Raw genomic sequence first — 24,366 nt, forward strand, 5'->3', positions numbered from 1 at the left:
CAAACTTTAAAAGTGCCCTTTGTCGCAGGGTTCACTTTATTCCTCTGCGGACCTTTGATAGTCAGTTTGCTAAAGATGACTGAATGGTCTGTCCAGGTCATAGGGAGAACAGAAGTAATGGATAGTCCTTCCACATTTGTGAAGATTCCATCCAGCGTGTGGCCTGCCTGGTGGGTAGGGGTAGTGACCAACTGTTTGAGGCCCATCGAGTCAAGATCTGATACGAGGGTTGTGGTGTCCCTATCACTGTGAAGCTCTAAGTGAAAATTAAAATCACCTAATATCGTGGTAGATTCTTCTGCTGCTATAGATTCGGTGATATTGGTAAGATTTGCAAGGAACGCAGATCTAGTACCAGGGGGTCTATATATCAGTGATCCCTTAAAATTGTACGTGGGGGCCAAATTGATATCAAAATGCATGGCTTCGCATGCTTTGATGGGGATAGGCGAACAACGGGTTTTGTATTGGTCTCTTGCTATGATGGCTATTCCACCTCCTTTTCCTATGGGCCTGTCCTGCCGATAGGCACTATAGCCTGGGGGAACTGCCGTAACATAGTCAGGGGCCGATGCCTCGTCGGACCAAGTCTCTGTAATGTAAAGGATATCCAAGTTAAAATCACTAATCAGGTCGGCTATATCCTGGCAGTGCTTACTCAGGGACCGCGCATTAACAAGTGCCATTGAAATATGCGTGTCAGCCTCAGTAGCTCGGGTTTTGGTATGCAATGTGGGGTTAACAAGCATGGACGGGGAATTACAGTGTAAACACCGTGTGTATGATGCCGATAGTGTGAGCGATACATCGAGTTTGGTACATAGCGGAGCGTAGGAAGGGCGCAACTCCATGAGCTCACTGCGGGAGTAAGAGATGCGAGAGGCAGGGGTTGTGGCCCTGGGCCCGGTCCCGGCGCGGACGGGCGCAGACGGGCCCGCCTTTGGCGCGCCCGCCCGCTGCGCGGACGGGCGATGGTGTTGTTTTAATACATACTTTGGGCGGGGCGTGAGGAGGGTGGGAGGGGCGTAGAGCTCTCGGCCAGCCTTCCCAAAGTAAGATGGCGGCCAAATTCAGTTCCAAGCTTCCCTGCGCCTGACTACAGCGGCGCTAAGGGAGGGCAGTTCGAGACTAGGCGAGGTAATCTCGTCTCAGAAAGACAATGTGGTAAAAACGAAGCAATTAAAATATTTACAGAGCTTAAAAACAAATTGTTGTCTGAGTCGTTTTTGCCTATGTAGAATTAATGAAGGTGCAAGGGAGCACAAATAGACCTCCGGCTTCCGCCTCAGAGGGAAACAAGTAGCAATTACCAGCGTTTGCTGAAAGACGTGATTTAAATACCCTGGGAGGGCGGGAGGGGCGCAGAGCTCTCGGCCAGCCTTCCCAAAGTAAGATGGCGGCCAAATTCAGTTCCAAGCTTCCCTGCGCCTGACTACAGCGGCGCTAAGGGAGGGCAGTTCGAGACTAGGCGAGGTAATCTCGTCTCAGAAAGACAATGTGGTAAAAACGAAGCAATTAAAATATTTACAGAGCTTAAAAACAAATTGTTGTCTGAGTCGTTTTTGCCTATGTAGAATTAATGAAGGTGCAAGGGAGCACAAATAGACCTCCGGCTTCCGCCTCAGAGGGAAACAAGTAGCAATTATACATATAATAATACATGCTGCTGCCCCTGGCAGGCCTTGGATACACCTATGCCCTGGGTACCTAAGGTACACTGTTACAGGGGCCTATAAGGTGAACCAGTTCCAATTGGTAATGCACCTAGAGTGCATTGGCATTAATTTAGAGAGAGAACAGCAGGCTGTGGGTCTGATTAGCAGGCCACCAGCCACATTAAGTCAGAAACCAGTGAAGCAAAAAATTGGGGTAACCATAGGATAGCAGACCCTACTCTCCTACATATATGGTCTGGCCGCATCACAGAACAGCCCCAGAGAATAGATTCCGAAGGCTGCAGAGGGATCCTGCTCATGCATGGGCACCCTCTCACACGAAACCAAGCACCCTGCCTTCAGGATTGATAAGGCCTGCCATAGGGGTGAATGATAGGTTTCAATGTGCAGTGATTTAAGGTAGATATCGGTAACCTCTGGGCCTCTAGGGTACCTATGCCCTTAGTACCTAGTGTACCATATACTAGGGACCCACAAGGGTACACCAGTAACCAAATTGGAGTGTACCTATAGTACATGGAATCAATTTAGGGAGGAAGCAGCTAGGTTGCTTTCCTGGATAGCAGGGCCCCAGCCAGACTAAAGTCGAAAAACAGTGAAACACCAGCAAAATGTGGGGGTAACCATAGTAAGCAGATCCTACTCTCATACATACATTAACCATAAAAGAGATGCATGCAAAGAATTAATCGCAATGAAACAGTCTCAATAGACCACATTTTACAAACCCCCATCCAACTAATCCCACAAAGCGAAAAAACCTTTCCAAAAGCAGCTGAATCGCACATTAATAAAAGCGAGTATAGCCTGGCTCCAACCAGAATAAACTAGATACATTAATGAGTTAAAATCAGTAACAACCAAAATTACTATCAGAAAAAAGGACAACAAATCTAATCACAGAACTTCTAAGTATTATAGCCTCTGATGATAAAAAAACAAGCATTTGCAATGCAATAGGTCCTGCATTACTGATAGTTTGAGGTATCGGCTTTGCAAATAATAATGCAACCTCAATAGCTCAATTTCAGTAATGTGAGACGTAGTGCATTGCAAATGCTTGCGCAGTGAGCCAGGAACCTGCATTATCTGTCTCAGTGCAGTACCGCAAGCTGCTCCTAGAAGTCCCTAGTGAGCAAGGCACCAGCACTGCATGTCTAGGTGCAGTGCGGCAAGCTGCTCCTAGAGGTCCCTAGTGAACAAGGCACCAGCACTGCATGTATAGGTGCAGTACCGTAAACCGCTCCTAAAGTTCCCTAGTGAGCAAGGCACCAGCACTGCATGTCTAGGTGCAGTACGGCAAGCAGCTCCTAAAGGTCCCTATTGAGCAAGGCACCAGCACTGCATGTTTAGGTGCAGTACCACAATCTGTCCCTAGAGGTCCCTAGTGAGCAAGGGACCAGCACTGCATGCCTACAAAGTTGGAGCGATTGGCATTATAAATGGCATCTTTTTTTTTCTACCTAGCCACGTTGCAGGGTGCAGTACCATATGAGGCCAAAAGTGGACCTCTTTTGGTCACATATGGTAATACACCCAGCAGAAGATATGGTAAATCCACCCCACCCATAATGCATTGCATGCAAGACAGTACTGCGAGTATGTTCAAATAGCTATGTCAATATATACAATTAGTAGCTTTGAAATGTGACAAAAGGATTATTACATTAATTTCGGATTAGGTTGTACTCTGTGTGGAGCAGATGGAGGGAAATTTATAGACTGTCTCATATAAATGTGAGATGTTCTAGTGAGTGAAGTAACCACTGCCAGCCTAGCTTAGGACCAAGTGTGTGTCCTGTCTGAAGCCTTTTAAGAAAATAGTGCCTTGAGGCTGTACTGAAAACCATGGGAGTAACAGCAAATGTAACAGGGTGAGTCCTCATGGGCGGTTACAAGAAGAGACCAGATTTTACTGAGGAGGGACTCCTAAGCCTATTCACCAATGAAAAGCCATCCTTCACAAAGGACAGGGACAGGAGCCAATTAAAAAGATGGGCGGAGCTTTATGCCCATATTCTGAATACATCATATCTCGACGAGACAGCTCAAGCGCTGCCTAGGTGAGACATAAAAAATAAACAATAGAAAAATATATAAATTTATAAGTAAGCAGCAGCAATCAATCAATCAAGGCATTTATAAAGCGCAATACTCACCCGGAGGGTCTCAAGGCGCTAGGAAATACATTATGGCCGGGCAAATCTGTGTAAAATTCCTCTTCCAGGAAAGAGGAAGAATAAAATGCTTAAGAGGCTTGGTAAAATACCCACAAAACAAAAAATGTACTATCTTGAGGAAACTAAGAATCGCAATGTCAAGGACCAGGATTTTACTGAGCAACCCATTTACCTCTACAGGGCCGTTCAAGGAACAGGGTGGCCCGTTTCGCATTGTTTGCTTTGTCTAGGAATACTTTTGTAGTAGGTGTGACCACTTTGTCTACACAGTACCCAGGTGTACTTCTCCCAGTGTACTTCTCCCAAATAATTTACCCCAGTGGAACGGTCCACTTAAACGAGCAGCTCCATATACATTGTAGACTCTGTCTTGAAATATTATGAAACATAGGTCAATGGCAGTCCTCGGAAGGGTTTGATCCGGTTCCGTTGTGGGAACTAGATCCAGCCACACAATGGGGCAGCGTATTTATCGGCACAAGTGGGGTTATGCTGTGTGTTAGAAATGTTGTTGATTTCTGCGGATTCTGTAAATTTTCATCACAGTAATGTATGGAAAATGCACTGTTTCAGGCAAGGTTTGAGGTTTGCAGAGCATTCTGGGTAAGAAAACCTTGACGGATTTGCGAATAGCACACCACCCTGGACTCCCCTCGGTGTCTAGTTTTCAAAAATGTCTGCGGTTCATAGGTTTGCATGGTTGGCGCCACAGCATGGCGTTAAAACAGCTACATCTATTGGTTATCTCTCCAAGTAGCGCTTTAGGGAGTTTTATGTTGTCATCTCTAGTCCCACCCACACACCTGTACCCTTTTTATTGGGAGTTTAAGTGGGAACTCAGGGTGGTAGAAAACGTGTGGCTCCCTGAAGATTTCATAAATTTCCATCACAGAAATATGATGAAAATGTGTTTCTTACCAAAGTTTGACGTTTACAAAAGCTTCTGGGTAAAATGATCACATAAGAGCCAAACAAGTCACATACCCCTGGACTCCCCGGGCTGTCTAGTTTTAAAAATAGTGCAGGTTTTTTTAAAAGACCATTTACTTAACAATCCTTTGTTATTCTTTCGCCTCTTCTTAGAGCCCCCGCAGCTACACTCTTTCATGGAAAACAGCTAGAGAGCGAGCACTCTGCCCCTAAAAAACAAAGGTAATTCAATTATTTTTTCTAATTCATGTGCGAGTCCTTTTTTGTTGGGAATACAGTGGCAAGCGCGAGACTGCTCCATACATTGTTCGCTGTATAATTACAGATCAGTTCTAATGAATGAAATCCTTGTTTAAAGCGCTATGTGCCCTGCAGTGTAAATCGTGTTGCATTTAACAATCAACAAGCGTCTCAAGCCTGGTAATTTATTAACGTTGTTTGTGGAAGGAAATGTGTAACGATTAAAACAGCCATAGGCAGCCTTTAGTTTCCACCTATATACATTTTATTTCACAATCGTTCTATAGATTTGTCTGACTACAGTGTGTTTTGTGAAGTATTCTTTGATTTTTTTAAATTGGGAGTCTCTTTTCCACCCGTTGGTTTGTGCATATGTTCCATGGATTACATGGTTTGTTTGCTTCAAAGGTAGTTAGAATAATCAATTGCATTCTATGTGCAATATGCATTGGTTTGCCCGCTCATTTGATTCCTTGAAAGGCAAGCCTTCTCTGTTTTCTCTTGGCAGTTGTATCCTGTTTGCGCGGGCCACCCCTTCTGTGTTTTCCCCCCAGTCACGTGACAGCATCGCTTCTGTTTTTTGCAGAACTTTAAATATTCGGATTTTCCTTAGCTGTACATTTTGATTGCAGCGATATCCGGCCTAAAAATGTTTGTCATGATATGATCAAGGAATGCATGGTCACTCACTTGTGTTGCACGAAGTTCTGTAAAATAACGTCTTACCATATGTGATGGTTAATTGTGTTGGCATAGATGGTTTGCATTCTTAAATTGATTTGAATGTAAACGTGTAAATGCATGTGCTTTTGTGTACAGATATGCATGCGTGTAGTAAAAAAAATATGAGTGTCTGTGTGGATAGAATATTCCCATCTGGTTAGGTCACTAGGTAGGTAGAACGTATGTCCAGCACAGGAGTAGACATATGTTTGTTATAGATGTGTCATGCCAAACCATTGAGGACAGTGACGTGACAAGCACATATTTTACGTCATGCCAAGTACCCCACCCCCCCCACCCACCTTTGAGAGCCCAAAACTTTTATTTCATGGTGGAACTTTAGGATTTATTTTGGTATCTGATCAGGGCATTGGAGTCACCCCTTAGAGAATTTGTTATTTCCCTATGCATCAGTTGTGCTGTCTCTCCTGTTGTATCATGTGCCCTTTTTGGTGTGACTGGTGTTATTCGCATTTGCTTCCTTGAAAGTGTGTAGTTTAGGACAGTTGTCAATAGATGACAAAATAAAGCATTACAGAATGGCATGTTATCTGTATGCAAGCCCCATACACAGGCCTCGTCTACTTAGTTGGCTAAACAATGCGTTTTATTGTTATTTGAATGTTACCCATTTGAGCAACCCTCTATGTGTACCCTGCACATTAGCAGCCTGTTAGAAATGGGGGTCTCAAGTTGGCATTGGCTGGTGCCAATGTCCAAACAGGGACCCTTCTGCCTAAGTCAAGGCAAGTGGGCTACCCCTTTTGACAAACCCTGCTCAACACTGTGGTAACGTAGCACGAGCAGTTAGGCCTATCTCAGAGGCAGTGTGTGAAGTATTTATGACCATGTACAACAAGGCAGTAATGACACCACAAAAGGACACAACTCAGGTAGGTACCGAAAAATAATATCTTTATCAAACAGTTTAACTCAAAACTCTCAAAGCGTTTCAACAAGCTACAATGCACGTAAACTAGTAGGGCTCAAAAATGGCAATAACGTATTCACCAGAACGTAACAATGACTGAGTTCAAGGCCGGGGCCTACGCTACCCGTTGCGCACCAGATACCTGCTGCGGAAAGGGGGCACAGCACGCAGCTTCTCGAAGAAGCGGAGACGATGACAGGCGGACTTCCAGCGACCAAAAGACTGGGCTGCAGAGGTCCACAGCGTACACTCTCACCGACTCAGGCACCTGGGGACAGGCAGGCTCTCAGCGGCAGCAGCACGGGGCAGCCCGGGCTGGTGGTGGCGATGGCTCTCGCCTTGCAGCTCAGTGGTGGGCTCACAGCAGCAGCAGCTGTCTTTTAGCGGAGGCGGCCCACGAGACTATAGCAAAAAACCTCCTCGACAATGGTGAACAAGATGCGGGCACTCAGCGGCAGCAGCTCTCCTTAGCTGCACCGGCCCACAGGACAAATCCCAATGGGACAAAGTGGGCAAAGGTGCAGGCACTCAGCGGCAGCAGCTCTCTCTTACCTGCGGCGGCCCACAGGACGAAGGGTGGTGCAACGTTGGCAAAGGTGCGGGCACTCAGCGGCAGCAGCTCTCTCTTAGCTGCGGCGGCCCACAGGACGAAGGGTGATGCAAAGTTGGCACAGGTGCGGGCATTCAGCGGCAGTAGCTCTCTCAGCTGCGGCGGCCCACAGGACGAAGGGTGATGCAAAGTTAACAAAGGTGCGGGCACTCAGCGGCGGCAACTCGCTCTTAGCTGCAACGGCCCACACAGGTTCAGCGAAGGTTTCAAATGTGCAGATTCAGGCGGGCTCTCAGCGGCGGCAGCTCTCTCTTAGCTGCAGCGACCCGCACAGATTCAGCGAAGGTTTCACAGGTTCCATTTTAGGCGGGCTCTCAGTGGCGGCAGCTCTCGCTTAGCAGCAGCGGCCCACACAGATTCAGCGCAAGTTTCAATGGTTCAAATTCAGGCAGGCTCTCAGCGGCGGCAGCTCTCTCGTAGCTGCAGCGACCCACACGGATTCAGCTTAAGTTTCAAAGGTTCAGTCCGCAGTTCTCACAGTAGAACTAGAGGCTCCTGATTACTTGACGGGGGCCTCACCTGCAAGCAGAATTCCTCGCACAGGAATTCAGACGGCTGACTAGGTGAGGTCTAATGTCCCGGAGACTTCTGCAGGAGGTGTTCTCGATTCAGGCCTTCGAGTAGTTTCTTCGGCAAGCTTGGCGAAAGTTTCATAGTCCTTTCCTCTGTTCACTCGGACAGAGTTTCGTCGCGACATCCATGGACAAATTTCCAGCGCAGTGTTTTATACCTAAAAAGTCTTTGTTCTCTAAAGTCACAAATCACTCAGTTCAGGCAGAATCAGTTTAGTGGGGTCGGGGAGCACTTGGTTTATGAGGAGACATCCTGCCCTTTCAGAATGAGGGGGTCTGCTATCAGACGCCCCGTGGGAGGTGGAGCAATCATTCCCCTTGCCGGGCAAGGCATTTCTCAGATCAAAGATTCACCCCTCCCCCATGCTCTGAATACCGATCTCTCTCTCCAGCCAGGTATGACCCAGCTGCTCCAAAAACAGACGGCCAATACACAAACTAGCGAAGCCTACAGCAAAGCTTAGACCAGAAACAACCGTGTTTTCAGAAGAGGCATTTCCAAACATGGGATATATAAACAGTCCTTACTAAAAGGTGTCTCTCAATGTCCAGAGCATAAACATATCAAACTCGAAGTTCCCATCAGGTTCCTGGGGTCAGATAGGATGATAGAAGGCAATCCTCAACCGGCCCATTCTGGCCTAGGAGAAAGGATTGTTTCACAGTAGCGACAGTGAAAGGGAGGGTAACTCACTATTAGAATATGCTCACAGATCTAGGCATTCTGGTTATCCTAATTCATACAGTTATCTTTACATACGGAGCATCCGTGCTGTGGCACTGATTAACAATGGCACTGCGCCCAGAGCATCTAAATCCAGCAACATAAAAGAGAGGAAGAGAAAAGAGGAAGGGGGACCCACGCCAATGATGCCAGGTCTAACAGCCCCTCCTCATTAATGTTGGAAATTGCTTCTGTAGTCAAATATGTTGGTGCTGGCTGCAGCTCTGGCCATGTGATCTGGCAGTTAAACCAAGAACGATAATTTGAAATGCTGGTGGGAAACCCAATGTTACTGTTTATTCCGTGGGATTATTGTAATAAGAACTTTTGGTTACATGTCACAGGGACGCAAACATTTCTGCTCTGTCAGTCAGGCAGTCGTATGGTTCAGAGCCTACATTTGTCTGTCCTGTTGCTCAGTCTGCGATCAGAACATATTTTCTGTTTTTGGGCAGTAACTTTTGGCAGGTCACCCCCTTCGGAGCTCATAACTGAGCAGGTAAGATTATCTTAATCTGTTGAGACAACTACTTCAGTTGAGTTAATTGCAGGCCTAGGCTGAGAGCCACCACAGCAACTAGGGGCTTTTCTGTGGCTCCTGCTGTGTGGGCGTAGAGACAATTTGAGAGTGTTCACTATGTCCGGGCCTCTGCCGACTTGGATTCTTGCTCCTCCTTTAGAATAGAAATGTCCCTTCACCAACCATGGCGTTTGAAGTCAATGAAGCCTCACTGTGGTACTCTGCACAAGTGTTAGATCCCTACTGTAAAGTGGAATTTTCTCCAGACTTCAAAGTACAGCTTCATTTTTTACCGCTTTAATACCTCTGAGGGCATGTGCACCCAGTTCAAAGCATATGTTGCAGAACCTGTCCCAGAGAATGTCAACCTTCAGGTGCACCAGTATTGGCACGGAAAGATAAGTCAATGGCCAGAGTTGGCAAATTGTGTACTGGCTGCTTTGGCGTTGCCAGTCTAAAGTGCTATTGTCGAGAGGGCCTTTTCACAAATAAGAGTTTACATGGAAAGGAAAGAGAGAGCACGAATGACAAAGACTTACTGAAGAAATATTGTATGGCATACTGCAATACTTGTAAAAATGTATTTGGACCTCATATACACTGTACGTACACGGTCTATACACCATGCATCAATGAAGAAAGCAAGCAATAATAAAAGCAAAGCGTTCCATAAATACCGGTAAACCACAGTTTCAGTTGGTTTTTATGGCGCGAAAATGAGTAACCACTGAAAAGCACTGTTTTTTGAGTTATTGAAATCACTGGAAAACACTGAAAAAACACCACCAGAATTTATCAAAAATAGAAACTGGAAACAGGAAAGCCTAACCATTGCATAAGATTTTGTGAAGTATTATTTCACTTACCTGCACCAGGCTTAGCTTGGTTCTAAGAAATAAAATAACTAAATAATATTTTTGATACAAACAATTTGGTCTGAGTTCAGTCTTTGAGTGTTTGACATCAATGTGCTGCCCGAGTGTTTACAACAAATGCTTAACACTACCCTTTGATAAAGCATTACTGTTCGCCCACACTAACGGAAATAGAGAGTAAGGTGCCATCTACTTTACCTCTGCCTACCTTTGGGGTTCCTCTGGACTCTGAGCATACTAAACCTCATTTTGGTATAGTATATACAGAACCAGCATAGAGGCGGTTCCTGCCTAGTCCCTGTAAGAGCATGTCTGATCCTAGAGGTGCCAGTGTCAAAGACCAGCACTTTCCCTAAATGAAACAAATAACATTTAACAACAATAAAAACGAAAGCATTGAGTCCAATGTTGATGGATTAACTTACTGATGCGTGGATCACAGTGAGAATAGGTTTGTGTTGTGACCTCAGGTCCCCCACTCCCGTCCCACCACCCACCTCAAAGTTGAATCATTATTGCATGCCCAGCGATTTCACAGGACCTCAGCTTGGGCCAGTTCCCCGGGCAATGACTCCAGCGCTGCCTGCTGTTCAAGTACAATTGTCACTGGATCTGGCCATGTGTCTTTGGATGCTGTTTTGAGCATTTGCCATCATGACCAGCGACTGGTCAAGGGAGCCGGGGAGTTTATGTGGTGGTTTTGTCAAGCAGACACGCCTATGCCCAAGAATCAACAGGTTTCTTACAGGGACCTTCGGCTGATGCAGTTTTTCACCAAGGCAGACAATAAGCAGGAACGGGTGGCCCCAGGAATAAGCAACCCTATGCTCTATGTGCCTGATCAATCTTAATCTCAAAGTCCTATGGGCCCTCCAAGATGAAAAGAAAGCGGTCCATGACATAGTGAATGATATCTGCGCCTTCTGCTTTCGATGGCATTCCCTCGATACAGATGTTCTTCTGCCGCAATCATTTTTCCAAATCTTCAGCATGGTCTGCAGGTCAATTTGCCGTTCTTGGAGGCAAATGATTTCTTGTTGTAGGAGCTCCACTTCTTCTTCTCGGCTATTTTCGTGGACTTCAAGGGCTGCATCGCAATCCGCCAGAGTGTTGAGATCTCGCCGGATCACCTTGATGTCACTCGACAGGTCTCTTGATTGCCTGAAGGTTTTCCCAAAGAGAGTTTCAAGGAAGGAACGAGTCACTGGTTACTCCGCTTCACTGTCGTACTGGAGGCGGTTTGGGCGTCTGGGTCGATCTCTGGCAGGGATAACCACCAGCCTGGTTAGCATTTCCTTGAGATTGAGATCTTTTTCCGACCGGGCCATCACAACCCCACTTGGCCTTAGGTGATCGTTGCCTGAATCTGTGCCTGTTCAACCACCGGCTCCGTAGGATTCCCTGGAGTGGACCACCGGTATGGATGGAGGCTTACAACCAGCTCATCCCTGCCAGCAACTTGAAGTCTAGCTGGTGGGCGCCTCACCTGAACCTCTGTCAGCGCTTTCTTTGTGTTCAGCAGAGTATGTAGGTTAACAGCAGGTGCTGTCCATCTACCACCCATGTTGCGAAGGGAAAGCTACAGCCAGTGGGAGCCTCCAAGCTGCACTTCCTCAGAAACAGAACAGGGTATACAGTAGCAAAGGAGCCGCTATAGGTGGCTCGCGCCTGGCGTCCCAAAAGAGACAGGTTAGCACAGATGATGGATAGCAGTGCTAGTGGGGTGTACTAGGTAGGTTCTTAATCACATTCTTAAAATGTATTACAATCCTAATACAATGTAAACTTCTGATTACCTGGAAACCCAGTTTCTGGAGACAACGAGCTAATCGCCTAGCACCAAACTTGGCTTCCTCTTCACTGAAATTAAGAGGCAAAAAGAGGAGGTTACAGAAATGTTGAAATACCTTCCTAAAATAGAACAACTTGTTAGGCAAGAGTAATAATATGAAACAAAAAATGACATTAAGATTCATAATTATTTTTAATAAACAAATATAGGATTAAAAATATAATATCTTGAACCCATGGAAACCAAGTGATTTGATGGTCAGTGATTATGTTCCAAAGCAAAAGACGGTCTAGCAACCCTAAAATGTAAATTTAGGAAGCTGGCATTTTACATTGTGTACAAAATAAAGTATACTATGTAGAAAGTCCAGAGGTTGCTTTTTGGATTACAGGGCTTAAATCAATAAGCCACAATGATCTCTTTGTGGTAGTGTTGGGGAGCAGCTTAGGCTTATCCGACGGTGTGCTAAGCACTTGTTTTACACCCAAGTCAAAAATTAGACTCACACAATAAAAAAATTTGAGATAAATTTTCTGTTAGAAAAATAAAAATTTTAGATAACTTTTGACACAATGATCCTTGGAATCTGGCAAGTAATTAACAAGTTAGCAAGTTTTACAGTAGAAACAGTAGAAACTACTGCTGTTAGATTTGAGGCATGAGCCTCAAACGCAATAATGTTATCAATGGGAGAAACATTCACTACAGGGACACACAGACTTCAGGACTTAAGGTTAAGTACAGGCCAAGGTTCAAGAAAGCATTAAGCGCTCAAGATAACCGGCCCTGGGGTGCCCGGGTGCAGAGGTGCTTTCAGCTGTACTAGCCTCGAAAGCTACATGCTAAAGTCAATGGGGAAAAATACCTTTAAGAAAAGGTAGCCAAAGTTGGTACTGGTCCACAGTTCCCACATCTTCAGCTCTTCTTTCTACTTTTTCTTCATCAGACAGACAAATCTGAAATGTGTTTGTAGGTAGGGCTCTTGTAGTGTTAGCACTAGTAATTTGCTTACTCTTCGTACCGATGTGATAGCCACTGAGAAGGCTGTCTTTAGCATGAGGATGTGCAGTGTTGCCTTATGAATAGGCTCAAATGGTGCCTTCATCAATTGGTTTAGCACTAAGTTGAGGTTACATGCTGGAGCCGGCGTCCTGTTTGGAGGTGAGATTTTCTTTGCCCCTTCTAGAAATCTCTTTACTACTAGGGAGGTGAAGAAACTTTTCCCGGTTTCTCCTCTTGAATAAGCTACAGTCATCGCTACGTGCACACTTAGAGATGTGCAGCTTAGTTTATTTTGTAGTAGTTGTGTTAAGTATTTAAGAACAGTTGATTTCTTGGTAATTTTTCCTAGTAGTTTCTCCCTAAGGCACCATTTGGAGAATCTTTTCCACTTTGCCTAGTAGCACTTTGTGGTAGGTGTCCTTACCTCTCTGAGCACCGCCTTTGTGCTTTCAGGCATTTGGAGGTGTGCAAAGTCTAGGTCTTCAGGAGCCATGCTGCGAGGCTGAGGCTCTCAGGCTCTGGGTGTAGAAATCTTCAGTTTTGCATTCTTAACAGGTCCTTTCTTGTGGGGAACCTGTGAGCGGGCACTTGTACAATCTCCATGATTTGTGAGAACCAGGTTTGTCTGGCCCACTGAGGTGCTATGAGTATTAGCGTCATGTTGCTGAATCTGCATTTGTTTAGTACCCTGTGTAGCAGTGGTATCGGTGGAAAAGCGTAGGCAAATGTCCCTGATCAGCTTAACCATAGTGCATTCCCTAGGGACCATTTGCACGGTTGTCTGGTTGCAAAGTTTTGCCATTTAGCATTTTGGTGTGTTGCACATAGGTCTATTTGCTGAGTTCCCATTTGTGGAATATCTTTTGGATTTCTTGTTGATTGATTGACCATTCGTGGCATGCTGACATCGGTCTGCTTCCACATTCCCCTTCCCTGGTAGGTGTATTGCTAGCAAGACTATTTGACTTGGAATTGCCCATCTCCATATTTCCTGTGCCAACACGGATAGTGTAACTGACTGTGTCCCTCCTTGCTTGTGGATGTAGAACATTGTGGTTATATTTGTCCGTTTGGATTAGTACCCTGTGTCTGTACAGTTGTTTGACAGGCCTTTAAGGCTAGGAACGCTGTCTTTAGCTCCAGGTAGTTGATGTGCTTTATCGTATCCTGTTGTGACCACAATCCCCTCACCTTGAGGGTGCTTGTGTGTGCTCCCACCCCATCTGGGAGGCATCTGTTGTGATGGTCACCATTGGAGTTGGTAGTGTGAAAGGTTTCCCTTGTGTAATGTTCCTCTTGTTCCACCACGCTATTTCGTGCTGTATTGCTTGCTTGACAACCACTAGATCTTCCCAACTCCCTGTTTGTGACCATTGTTGTTGGATCCATTCTTGGAATGGCCTCATGTGTAAGCGTATATTTGGGACCAAATGTATGCATTTCGCCATCATTCCCATCAGTTTTCTGACTGTCCTCACTGTCCTCACTTATTCCTTGTGGTACAGACGTGTCTCCTTATATATTGCCAGTGTTCTCTTTGCATTTGGAATTACCTTGCTCTCGATGGTGTTGATCTCTGCACCTAAGAATATCTTCACTTGTTCTGGTTCTATTGATGATTTTCCCCAATAGATTGAAAACCCTAGTTGGGCTAATGTTTGTATTACTTGTTCCATGTGCCGTTTCCACTTGTATGAGTTTGCTTTTACCAGCCAGTCGTCTAGGTAAGGGTATATATGTATCCCTTGCCTCCTTAAGTGTGCTGCTTCTGCTACCAGGCATTTTGTGAAAACCCTTGGTGCGGATTGGAGTCCGAATGCCAGCACTGTGAACTGGTAGTGAGTCTTGTTGATCATAAACCTTAGTAGATGTTTTTGTTTGCTGTTGATGGGAATGTGCAAGTAAGCGTCCTTTAAGTCGATAGCTGCCATGTAATCCCCCTTTTGCAGTTGGGGTATGACCTCTTGGGAGTGATTTCATTTTGAATCTTTGAGTTTTTATGAACCTTTTCAAGAATCTTAGATCCAGAATTGGGCGTAAGGTTCCGTCTACCTTTGGTATGAGAAAGTAGGTGGAGTAGATCCCCTTGTACCGTTCCTTGTATGGTACGATTTCTATAGCTACTTTGTTTAGAAGTTCTTGTGCTTCCTGCAGCAAAAGAGCACGCTCCTTGGCTGAGTGTACTCTGTGTGAGAATTTGGGCTGGCATAAGCTGTCCACTTTTCTAGTGGGCACCTTGTACCAGTCCAAACAACCCTTATTGAGGGTAAGTTTAAAGACAACCTATATAGAAAGCTATCCTAGTGGTATCTGTGGAGAGCAGCCTTCAGGCTAAGTCTTGAAGGAATGTAAAGCAGCTTGTTTTACCAGTCTATATTCTCGTGAATGACCAAATGAAAGGAGAACCACACCCGGTATATATATATAAAATATATGTATTTAATCTAAACACATCCCTCTAGTTTCTTTATGAGGCTAGAGGCAAAAGAACAAACTTATTTAGCACACAGTAAATTAGCACAATATAGGATTAGCCCTAGGGGCGTCACAAACCATATACTAAGTAAGTGGTATAAGAACCACGACAGACAGAGACAAGGCCTAGGGCCTGTAGAACCGGTGGGGCAACCAGGAACCACCCAAGGTAGTGACGCAGGAGACCCACGGGGGATGCGTAAGGTGTCTAAACAAAGCCGCCAATCACCATTGACTTCTATGGAGAAAGTTGCGATTAGAATTTTAAAGATTAGGAACACTTAGGAGTGGACTTGGAGCAAACCCCTTTAGAACTAGACAGTTCGAGAGTCAGGAACCACAGGAGCACCAAAGTACTTGTGTTACCTCACCCAGGGAAGACGGGTGCAAAGGTGTCTTTTCGTGGCGGGTTTGTCGTCGTTTTCTATGGCGAGCTGCGAAAAAGTGCTGCAGGCGTCCAAGTGGAACGTGTCCACATGGATCTAAGTGTGGATCGGAGATCTGAAGAACCTGAAAGCAGAGGGGACAGAGTCTGGGTCAATAGCCAGTGACCATGAAGGCGATGAGCAGATGCCCACCGGTGTCTGGTGATTTAAGGTGAAGGTGAAGCTTGACTTCAGCCACGAGGACCAGGAGGCGTCGGCGACAACCAGGAGCTGGATTCGAGCTGTCCCACGTCGGATGTCGAGTGCTGCGGTGTCTGTATCCGGATTGGACCCAACAAGCCTTGGCAACAGCAACCCACGCAGAAAGCAAAGATTGGCTTCGGAGCATACCAGCAAGGTCTGAGGGACTCACCCTTTGGAAGGGAGTCAGGGCAGGTGTGGAACAACCAGGGAAGCCCAAGAAACAAAAGAGTTACCTTCATGGGACCCACCAGTCGACGGACCAGGCATTGTGAAGGGGCCTAGAGCAGAAATGCTAGAAGCGGGCCCACGGAACACTCGTGGAGTGTAGGCCCACAATCTTCGGTGCAGATGGTGCTCAGGGCTTGGACTACGGGTAGCCCAATGTACAACTTTGGGAAAGCTCGGGAAGTAGGTGCACTAGCAAATGTGCACGGTGTCCAGGAGTTCCGGTTCTACGTCTCTCATGATGGCTGTGGGTCTCAGCTTTGCTCGTGTCTCGTGTCGGCCTCTGAGATGTCTGGAAGTCTGGGTCCTGTGTCGCAAGTCCTTCGGGATCCGGCGGGAGTCTTGGAAATGCAGACCGGCAAGAGGCTTCTTTTGTGCCTGTTTGAACAGGGGAGTCACTACTTGAACCCATGGGAGATTCTTCTGTCTTCTAGTCGCAATAGAATGTCGAAGTTCCATGATATATGTTGCAGAGTTTCGTCCAGGGTAATCTAAAGTCCTAAGGACTGGGTACCTATACTTATACTAAGTTTAGTGGTTGGACTTACTCTAGGGTCCACCTATGGGAGGACCCAGGGTGGGGGTGGTTACACCCCTTCCCCTTTGTCCAGTTTCGCGCCAGAGCAGGAGCTCAGTGCCCCTGCAACCGGTTTGAACTGGGGTATGCACAGGTACACCAAGTGTGCACCCAGCACTCTCTGAAAAGCATTCACTGGAAGCACCCATCCAGCCCCAATACACCAAAGTCTGTCTGGGGAGGTGGTTACACCTCCCTGTGACAGAAAACCTATTGCCCAGGCCTCCCCTGCCGGAGTTTCGTCCAGCAGCAGGAGGTCAGACTCGTGTCTGTGGCTGCAGCATCCATTTTGTGATGCTGGGGCTCTTTTAAACTATTACCGGTATTCCGCTGTACATGTCTTCTCCCTCTAGAAGGGCGAAATTCTATCCCTGCGACCAGGACTGGCCGGGTTGGGGGTGTAGGAGAGTAGGGTCTGCAATCCTATGATCACCCAGATTTTTTGCTTTTGTTTCACTGGTTTACGACTTTCTCTGGCTGTGGGCCTGCCAATCAGACCCACAGCCTGGCTGTTCTCTTTCTAAATTACCTCATGTACCCTAGGTGCATCTACCAATTGGTACTGGGCCACCTTATCAGACCCTGTAACTCAGGGCATAGGTGTACCCAGGGCTGCCAGGGGCTGCAGCATGTATTATGCCACCCCTGGCTGGCCTCCTAAATTTGACACAACTGGCTGCATGACAGCTGGGGCAAAGTCGTGTAATCACCCTTTGCTGTAGGTGTAGTATACCTATACCTAACCCTAAAATGGACACACAGATTCCTATCAGTCACTCCTATGGCAGGCCTTGACAATCCTGAAGGCAGAGTGCTTGGAATCATGTGAGATGGTGCTCTGGCATGAGCTGAGCCTGTCTGCAGCTTGCGGAACCAAGTCCTAATAGCTGTTCCATGATATCGCATACCATATACTCTTAAGTGCATTATAATCCTCGCGGTTAAATGCTATCTTTGGTATTGCTTTATCAAAACATGTCGAGTAAGGTGTCATACGAATTGGAATACTAACCCCTCGCCAATTCTGGCGACGGGGTTAGCATTCCACCCTTCTAGAGGGACACGACATGTATGTAACTGTGAACCCCGGTTAAAGTTAACTGAAGCCTCAGCTCCACAAAATGGATGCTGCCACCACAGACACGAGTCTGACCCCCTGCAGCTGGGAGTCCTTCCAGCGAGGGGAGCCTGGACAAAGGGTTTCCTGTCAGGGGCGGTGCTAGCACCGTCCCAGACATGGTTTTGTGTATCCTGGGTAGGCAGGGCTTTACAGGAAGGTGACTGCTGAGTGGCACCCCGGTGCTCACTACGCATAGGCCGGTCTGAACCAGTTCCAGGGGCACACCAGCCCCTGGCCTGGGGAAGTCCGGCATGGCTGAGGGGTGTAACCACCCCCCACCTAGTCCCACCCATAGGCAGGACCTAGTCACCGGGTCAGCCCCCTTTTTTAGTATAAAGATGGGAGCGGGCCCCCTGTTAAAATTAGATCATCTTTGGAATCAAGATACCACTTTCTTCGAAAGGACTTCACGATTTCTTCTTCAAGATTCTCCCTTGTGGCTAAGGAGTAGTCACCCTGCATCCGCAGGCACCATCCTAAAGAACACTGCGGTCTGCTGCAAGTCCTTCATCACGAATCCGACGACCCAGCTCGACGAGACCCGGCTTCCCTGGCACCTCTGACCTCTACTCACCTCTACAGCCAAGCTGAGAACCGTGAGTGCGACGAGACCTCAAGGGACCGACGATCGCCAAGACTGCACGACATCTTTACTGCAAGCCCACCGTGTCCTCCACTGGTGAGTGCTTTGGGGTCCGAGAAGCCCCGACCTTGCGCAGCTCCAGCACCCAAGATCAGCCCCCCTGCATCTCCACGATCTGCGTGGGGCCCTTCTGCTGTTTGCTGTGCACCGCGTTGTTTGGCTACTAGCCGGCTGGCTTGTGGCCCTCTGAACGACGCCCAACGACTTCACGACTGCTGGTCTGGTTGCTCCAGGCTGGCCCTTGCTTCCTTGTTCAAGAGAGGCACCCCGGACCCTCCTGGTCCACTCCAGACGCCATTTTAGGTCCACCGCGTGGGCTTGAATTTGCCAAGGCTTTGTTGCCCAATCCTGGGTCCAGCGACGCCGACAGCTTCTATCTTCGTGGGACAGCTCGATCCTCCATCCTGGTCGCCGACAACGCCTCCTGGTCCGTGAGATCTTCGAGTCAAGCGTCACCCACTCACCTTGTCGAGGTGGCTACCATCCGGTGCCCTCCTGGTGCCCACTGACTACTGGCTAGTAGTCTCGAACTTGGTCCCCTCTGCTTTCAGGTGTCATCTATCTTCAAGATCCAGGCTTGGATCCGACTGAACTTTCTTCACTGGTCACCGGCCAGCATCTTTTCTTCCGGCTCCTGGTCCGTCTACGAGGATTCCCGACGTCTTTTCAGACCTATGCAGCTGCAGCCCCTGGGCTAGGTAACTTCGGCATTTCGGTGCCCCAGCATAGCCTCACTATCCAAGGGTCAGAATCTACTTTCGTTTTCTCCCTACCAGGTCGGGTTCGCCCGAGAACACTAACTTTCTATTTCCTAGCTACCATAGACTTTTGTCCGCATCTCGCGTGAGAGTGCACACACTGCACCCGAGTCCCCTAGGCCTCCTAGTCGTAATCTAACGATTCCCTAGTCAAGTCCTAGCGATTCCAAAAGCTATTAGTACTGTACTTACCTGCTAGGAATTTCACATTCCACTTTTAGAGTATATGGTTTTCCGTGCCCCTCGGGCATTTGTATATACTGTGCTAACTTAAGTATTTTTGTAAGAGTTTTGGTTTGTGCTTAGTACCCTGTCCTCATAAAGAGTACAGGGCTGTTGTGATCTTTAATAAATAACTGTTTATTTTCATAACACTTGTGTGGTGTCCTTTCACTGGGTATTCAAGGGGTATATGTGTGGTAAACAGCTGGCTTAACACGCCCTCTCGAGTCTTTAGCCTTAGACTGCTCGTATCCATGCTACTAGGATAGCTGGTCTATAAGGTTGACTTACAACCAATCATCAATAAGGGTTGCTGGACTGATACATAGTGGGCACTAGAATAGTGACCACTGCATATCAGGCCACCTTCTCACATTGGTGAGCAGCGGTTGGGATTTGAGCTTGCTGTTGTTTTACCACACGTATCCTAAGAATATCTTGTTGAAAGATCACATAAGTACTGTTAGGTACATATAACCAAAGCTTAGAATACTCTGAGTTCTACTGAACCAGCTGTTGTAGCTCCTCAAGGCTTAGCACACCTTGGCTGCAACTCTTAGCAAGGGATCAGTAGGTAAACACATAGTGTAGGTAGGTGCATCACTTACACCACACTAGAAACAGTATGTCGGACAAAGGAGGAAACACTGAGGTTCCCCTTGTGTCAGTTGACCCTCCACAGGTCATCCCTTCAAGATATACTGCGCTTAGCTTCCATGAGTTACGACAAGTGTGTACCTCTAGGAAGATTAAGCAGGGGTCTAACCCCACAACTGCCTTTCTGATTGGTCTCTTAGAGACTCATGATGCAAGGAGGGCTGGTAACCCAGACCCTTCTAATTCAGATGGCAACATGCCCTCATTACAGGGTCCCTTTGATGCCCAGGACCATCCTCTTCAGGAAGCAGATGATGCTGATGATGAGGATGATGATTTGGTATCAGGGGATGAGGCAGAAAAGGAACAGGTAGAAGTCAGCAGACTAACCAGGTCCAACTTAAGCAGACATGAGATGGGCACTAGGGGACCCTTGGGGCCACTCTCAGGTCAGCTTAACATTGGGAATGGACGAGATAGATCTCTATCAAGAGGCTCTATCAGATCCCTTCATACCAATGGCTCTCAACGTTCCTCTCAAAGGGGAATGACATCTCCCCAGAGGAGAATGTATGAAGCTAAGGAAAAGGCAGCCAATCTGAGGATTGAAAGGGAAGAACTTGCCCTGGCCAAAGAGAGGCTTGCCTTTGCTAGAGAGCAACAATTGAGTGGGACAGTCCCCACTGGTGGCAGCATTGTACCTAGCAATAGGGAAAGGAGTTTTGATACAAAACACCTTGGTAAGATAGTGCCCCCCTTTAAACAAGGGGATGACATCCACAAATGGATTACTGCTTTGGAGAGGGCCTGCACTGTGCAAGGTGTTCCCCCAAGTCAGTGGGCAGCTATCTTGTGGCTCTCCTTTGAGGGTAAAGGAAGAGACAAGCTCCTCACCACAAGGGTGGAGGATGCTAATGATTACCAAGTCTTGAAAAATGCACTGGTTGATGGGTTTGGCCTAACCACTGAGCAGTACAGGGTGCTGTTCAGGGATACCCAGAAAACTCAGTCTCAAGATTGGGCTGACTTTGTAGATTGTGCCACTAAGGCTTTTGAGGGCTGGTTGCTGGGCAGTAAGGTTACTGATTATAAAGGATTGTACAATTTGATGATGAGAGAGCAAATTTTAAACAATTGTCAGAACCAGTTGTTGCATCAGCACCTTGTTGACTCAGATCTGACCTCTCCCCAAGAATTGGGAAAGAAGGCAGACAGATGGGTTAGAACAAGAGTTAAACAGAACCAGGGCCAGAATCAAGGTGGTCAGAAGAAAGCAGACCAGAAGGGTAAGGATTCGAAAGGGGAACAAAATGACCAGAAGTCTTCGACAGGTCCCCAACAACCCAAAGAGGGTGGGGGTCAGGCTCCCCAAAAGAAGAAAGAAGGCCAATCTAAAAGGTGGTGCCAATACTGCAAAAGTAAAACTCACTGGTTTAGTGAGTGCACCAAGAAAGGAGGAGGGCAGACTCCTGCCACTGCAGCCCCTAAGGCACCTGTGCCCCCTAGTACAGCCAGCAGTGGTAGTGCACCTCCCAAGGGTTTAGTAGGGTTAACCCTGGGTTCTGAGGGGAGTGACAACTTAGTTGGCACCCTCACTCAGGCTGTCCTTGTCAGTACAGGGGATATGGATATGTCCCCTGACATAAGTCCCAATACTTTGGGCAAATACAGACAGACACCTTTTATTAATGGAAAAATGGCTCAGGCCTATAGGGACACTTGTGCCAGTGTCACAATGGTGACACCTAGCTTTGTGGACCCTGGACAGATCATGCCAGGTACAGAATTCCTGGTGACCAATGCAAGCAATGTCACTACCAATCATAGTATGGCAATTGTAGCTTTCTCCTGGGGAGGGGTAACTGGCCAAAAGAAGGTTGTAGTTAGTTCAGACCTCCCAGTGGATTGTTTGTTGGGCAATGATTTGGAGTCATCACAATGGTCAGAAGTGGAGCAGAGGACTCATCTGGAAATGTTAGGTTTGCCAGCACATGTGTTTGCTGTGACTAGGTCACAGGCCAGAAGATGCCCCACTGAACAGGTGCTGGATCCTGGAACAATGGACCAGACACCTTCCAAGAAAAAGAGCAGTAGGGTTAAGGCTGTGCCTTCCCCCTTGCCCCAGGTTGTGGATCAAGTCTCAGAGGAGGCTGACCTGCAGGAATTGAGGGAAACTGAGCCTAGAGAGTTTGAACTTGATCAAGTTGAATTCTTGGGTTCAGGGGGACCCTCAAGGGAAGACCTGGGGAAGGACCAGTTAGGCTGCCCTTCTCTTGAACCCCTCAGACAGCAGGCTGCTGCTGAGGCTGCTGGGAACGCCACAGGTACCCACAAGGTATACTGGGAAGATGGACTCCTGTACACTGAGTCAAGAGACCCCAAGCCTGGCATGACCAGGAGGCTGGTTGTACCCTTGTCTCAGAGAGGTTTCCTACTTACCTTGGCCCATGAGATTCCCTTAGCAGGACACTTAGGCCAGACAAAGACTTGGGACAGGCTTGTCTCACACTTTCACTGGCCTCACATGAATGAGGATACCAAGGAGTTTTGTCGCTCCTGTGTCACTTGCCAAGCCAGTGGTAAGTCAGGTGGCACAACAAAGGCCCCCCTTATACCAATGCCTGTGGTGGGGGGGCCCTTTGAAAGAGTGGGGATTGACATTGTTGGTCCAATGGAACCCCAGACAGCATCAGGGCACAAGTTTATACTGGTGGTAGTGGATCATGCCACCAGGTATCCTGAAGCTATTCCACTTAGGACCACCACAGCCCCTGTGGTGGCAAGGGCCCTAGTTGGAGTGTTCTCCAGAGTGGGCTTCCCTAAGGAGGTTGTCTCTGACAGAGGTGCAAACTTCATGTCAAGCTATTTAACTGCTATGTGGAAGGAGTGTGGTGTCAATTACAAATTCACTACACCCTATCACCCACAATGCAATGGGCTTGTTGAAAGGTTCAACAGGACCCTAAAAGGGATGATTCATGGACTACCTGAAACACTCAGGCGTAGATGGGATGTCCTGATGCCCTGCCTTCTGTTTGCTTACAGAGAGGTCCCACAAAAGGGGGTTGGCTACAGCCCTTTTGAACTTTTGTATGGGCATCCTGTGAGAGGCCCCTTGTGTTTGGTGAAGGAAGGATGGGAGAGACCTCTCAAAAAGCCTGCAACCAACATAATGGACTATGTACTTGGTCTCCGCTCCAGGATGGCTGAGTATATGGAGAAGGCATCAGAAAACCTTAAGGCCAGTCAAGAACTTCAAAAAGCTTGGCATGACCAAAAGGCTGTCCTGACTGTTTATCAGCCTGGACAGAAGGTGTGGGTGCTGGAGCCAGTGGCCCCAGCAGCACTCAAAGACAAATGGTCTGGGCCCCACACAATCCTTGAGCAAAAGGGAGAGGTCACCTACCTGGTGGACCTTGGAACTCCCAGGAGTCCCCATAGGGTACTCCATGTCAACAGGCTCAAAGCATATGTCGACAGGAAGGACATGAGCTTGCTCATGGCCATAGATGAGGGACAGGAGGAAGAGAGTGACCCTCTCCCAGACCTGCTCACTCAGAATCCTGATGATGGGTCAGTAGATGGTGTTGTCTTTTGTGGCAGCCTCTCTGAACATCAGCAGAAAGACTGTAAACAGGTTCTTCAGTCTTTCAGACGTATGTTCTCTCTGACACCCAGTCAGACCAATTGGTGCACCCATGAGGTTGACACTGGTGACAGCCTGCCAGTCAAGAGTAAAATCTACAGGCAGCCTGATCATGTTAGAGACTGCATAAAAACTGAAGTGCAGAAAATGTTGGAATTGGGAGTCATTGAACCCTCAGATAGCCCTTGGGCTAGTCCAGTAGTTCTAGTGCCAAAGCCTCACACCCAAGATGGTAAGAGAGAGATGAGGTTTTGCGTAGACTACAGGGGTCTCAATGCAGTCACTAAGACTGATGCCCATCCAATACCAAGGGCAGATGAACTTATAGATAGATTGGCTTCTGCCAACTACTTAAGTACATTTGACTTAACAGCTGGGTATTGGCAAATCAGGTTAGCTGAGGATGCCAAGCCCAAAACAGCATTTTCAACCCCTGGTGGGCATTATCAATTTGTGGTAATGCCCTTTGGTCTGAAAAATGCACCTGCCACCTTCCAAAGGTTGGTGAATCAAGTCCTTACTGGGCTGGATGACTTCTGTGCAGCATATCTAGATGATATTGCTGTCTTTAGCTCCACCTGGGAGGATCACCTGGTCCACCTGAGGAAAGTGTTAGAGGCTCTGCAAGCAGCAGGCCTCACTATCAAGGCCACCAAGTGCCAGATAGGGCAGACACAGGTTGTATACCTGGGCCACCTT

The 24,366-nt window shown here is 47.4% G+C and overlaps 1 protein-coding gene across 1 annotated transcript in view; it reads right to left on the minus strand.

Moving 5' to 3' along the window:
• The window catches only part of TBPL1 (TATA-box binding protein like 1), a 280,230-nt gene that overhangs the window by 111,897 nt on the left and 143,967 nt on the right, over positions 1 to 24,366 (minus strand). Inside the window, exon 6 of the mRNA XM_086927040.1 lies at positions 11,778 to 11,841. Within this exon, the coding sequence (XP_086783166.1) occupies positions 11,778 to 11,841 (64 nt within the window). The remainder of the gene's footprint in view (positions 1 to 11,777; positions 11,842 to 24,366) is intronic.

The sequence above is a fragment of the Lissotriton vulgaris genome, chromosome 6 (genome assembly GCF_964263255.1).
Source record: "Lissotriton vulgaris chromosome 6, aLisVul1.2, whole genome shotgun sequence".
Taxonomy (NCBI): Eukaryota; Metazoa; Chordata; class Amphibia; order Caudata; family Salamandridae; genus Lissotriton; species Lissotriton vulgaris.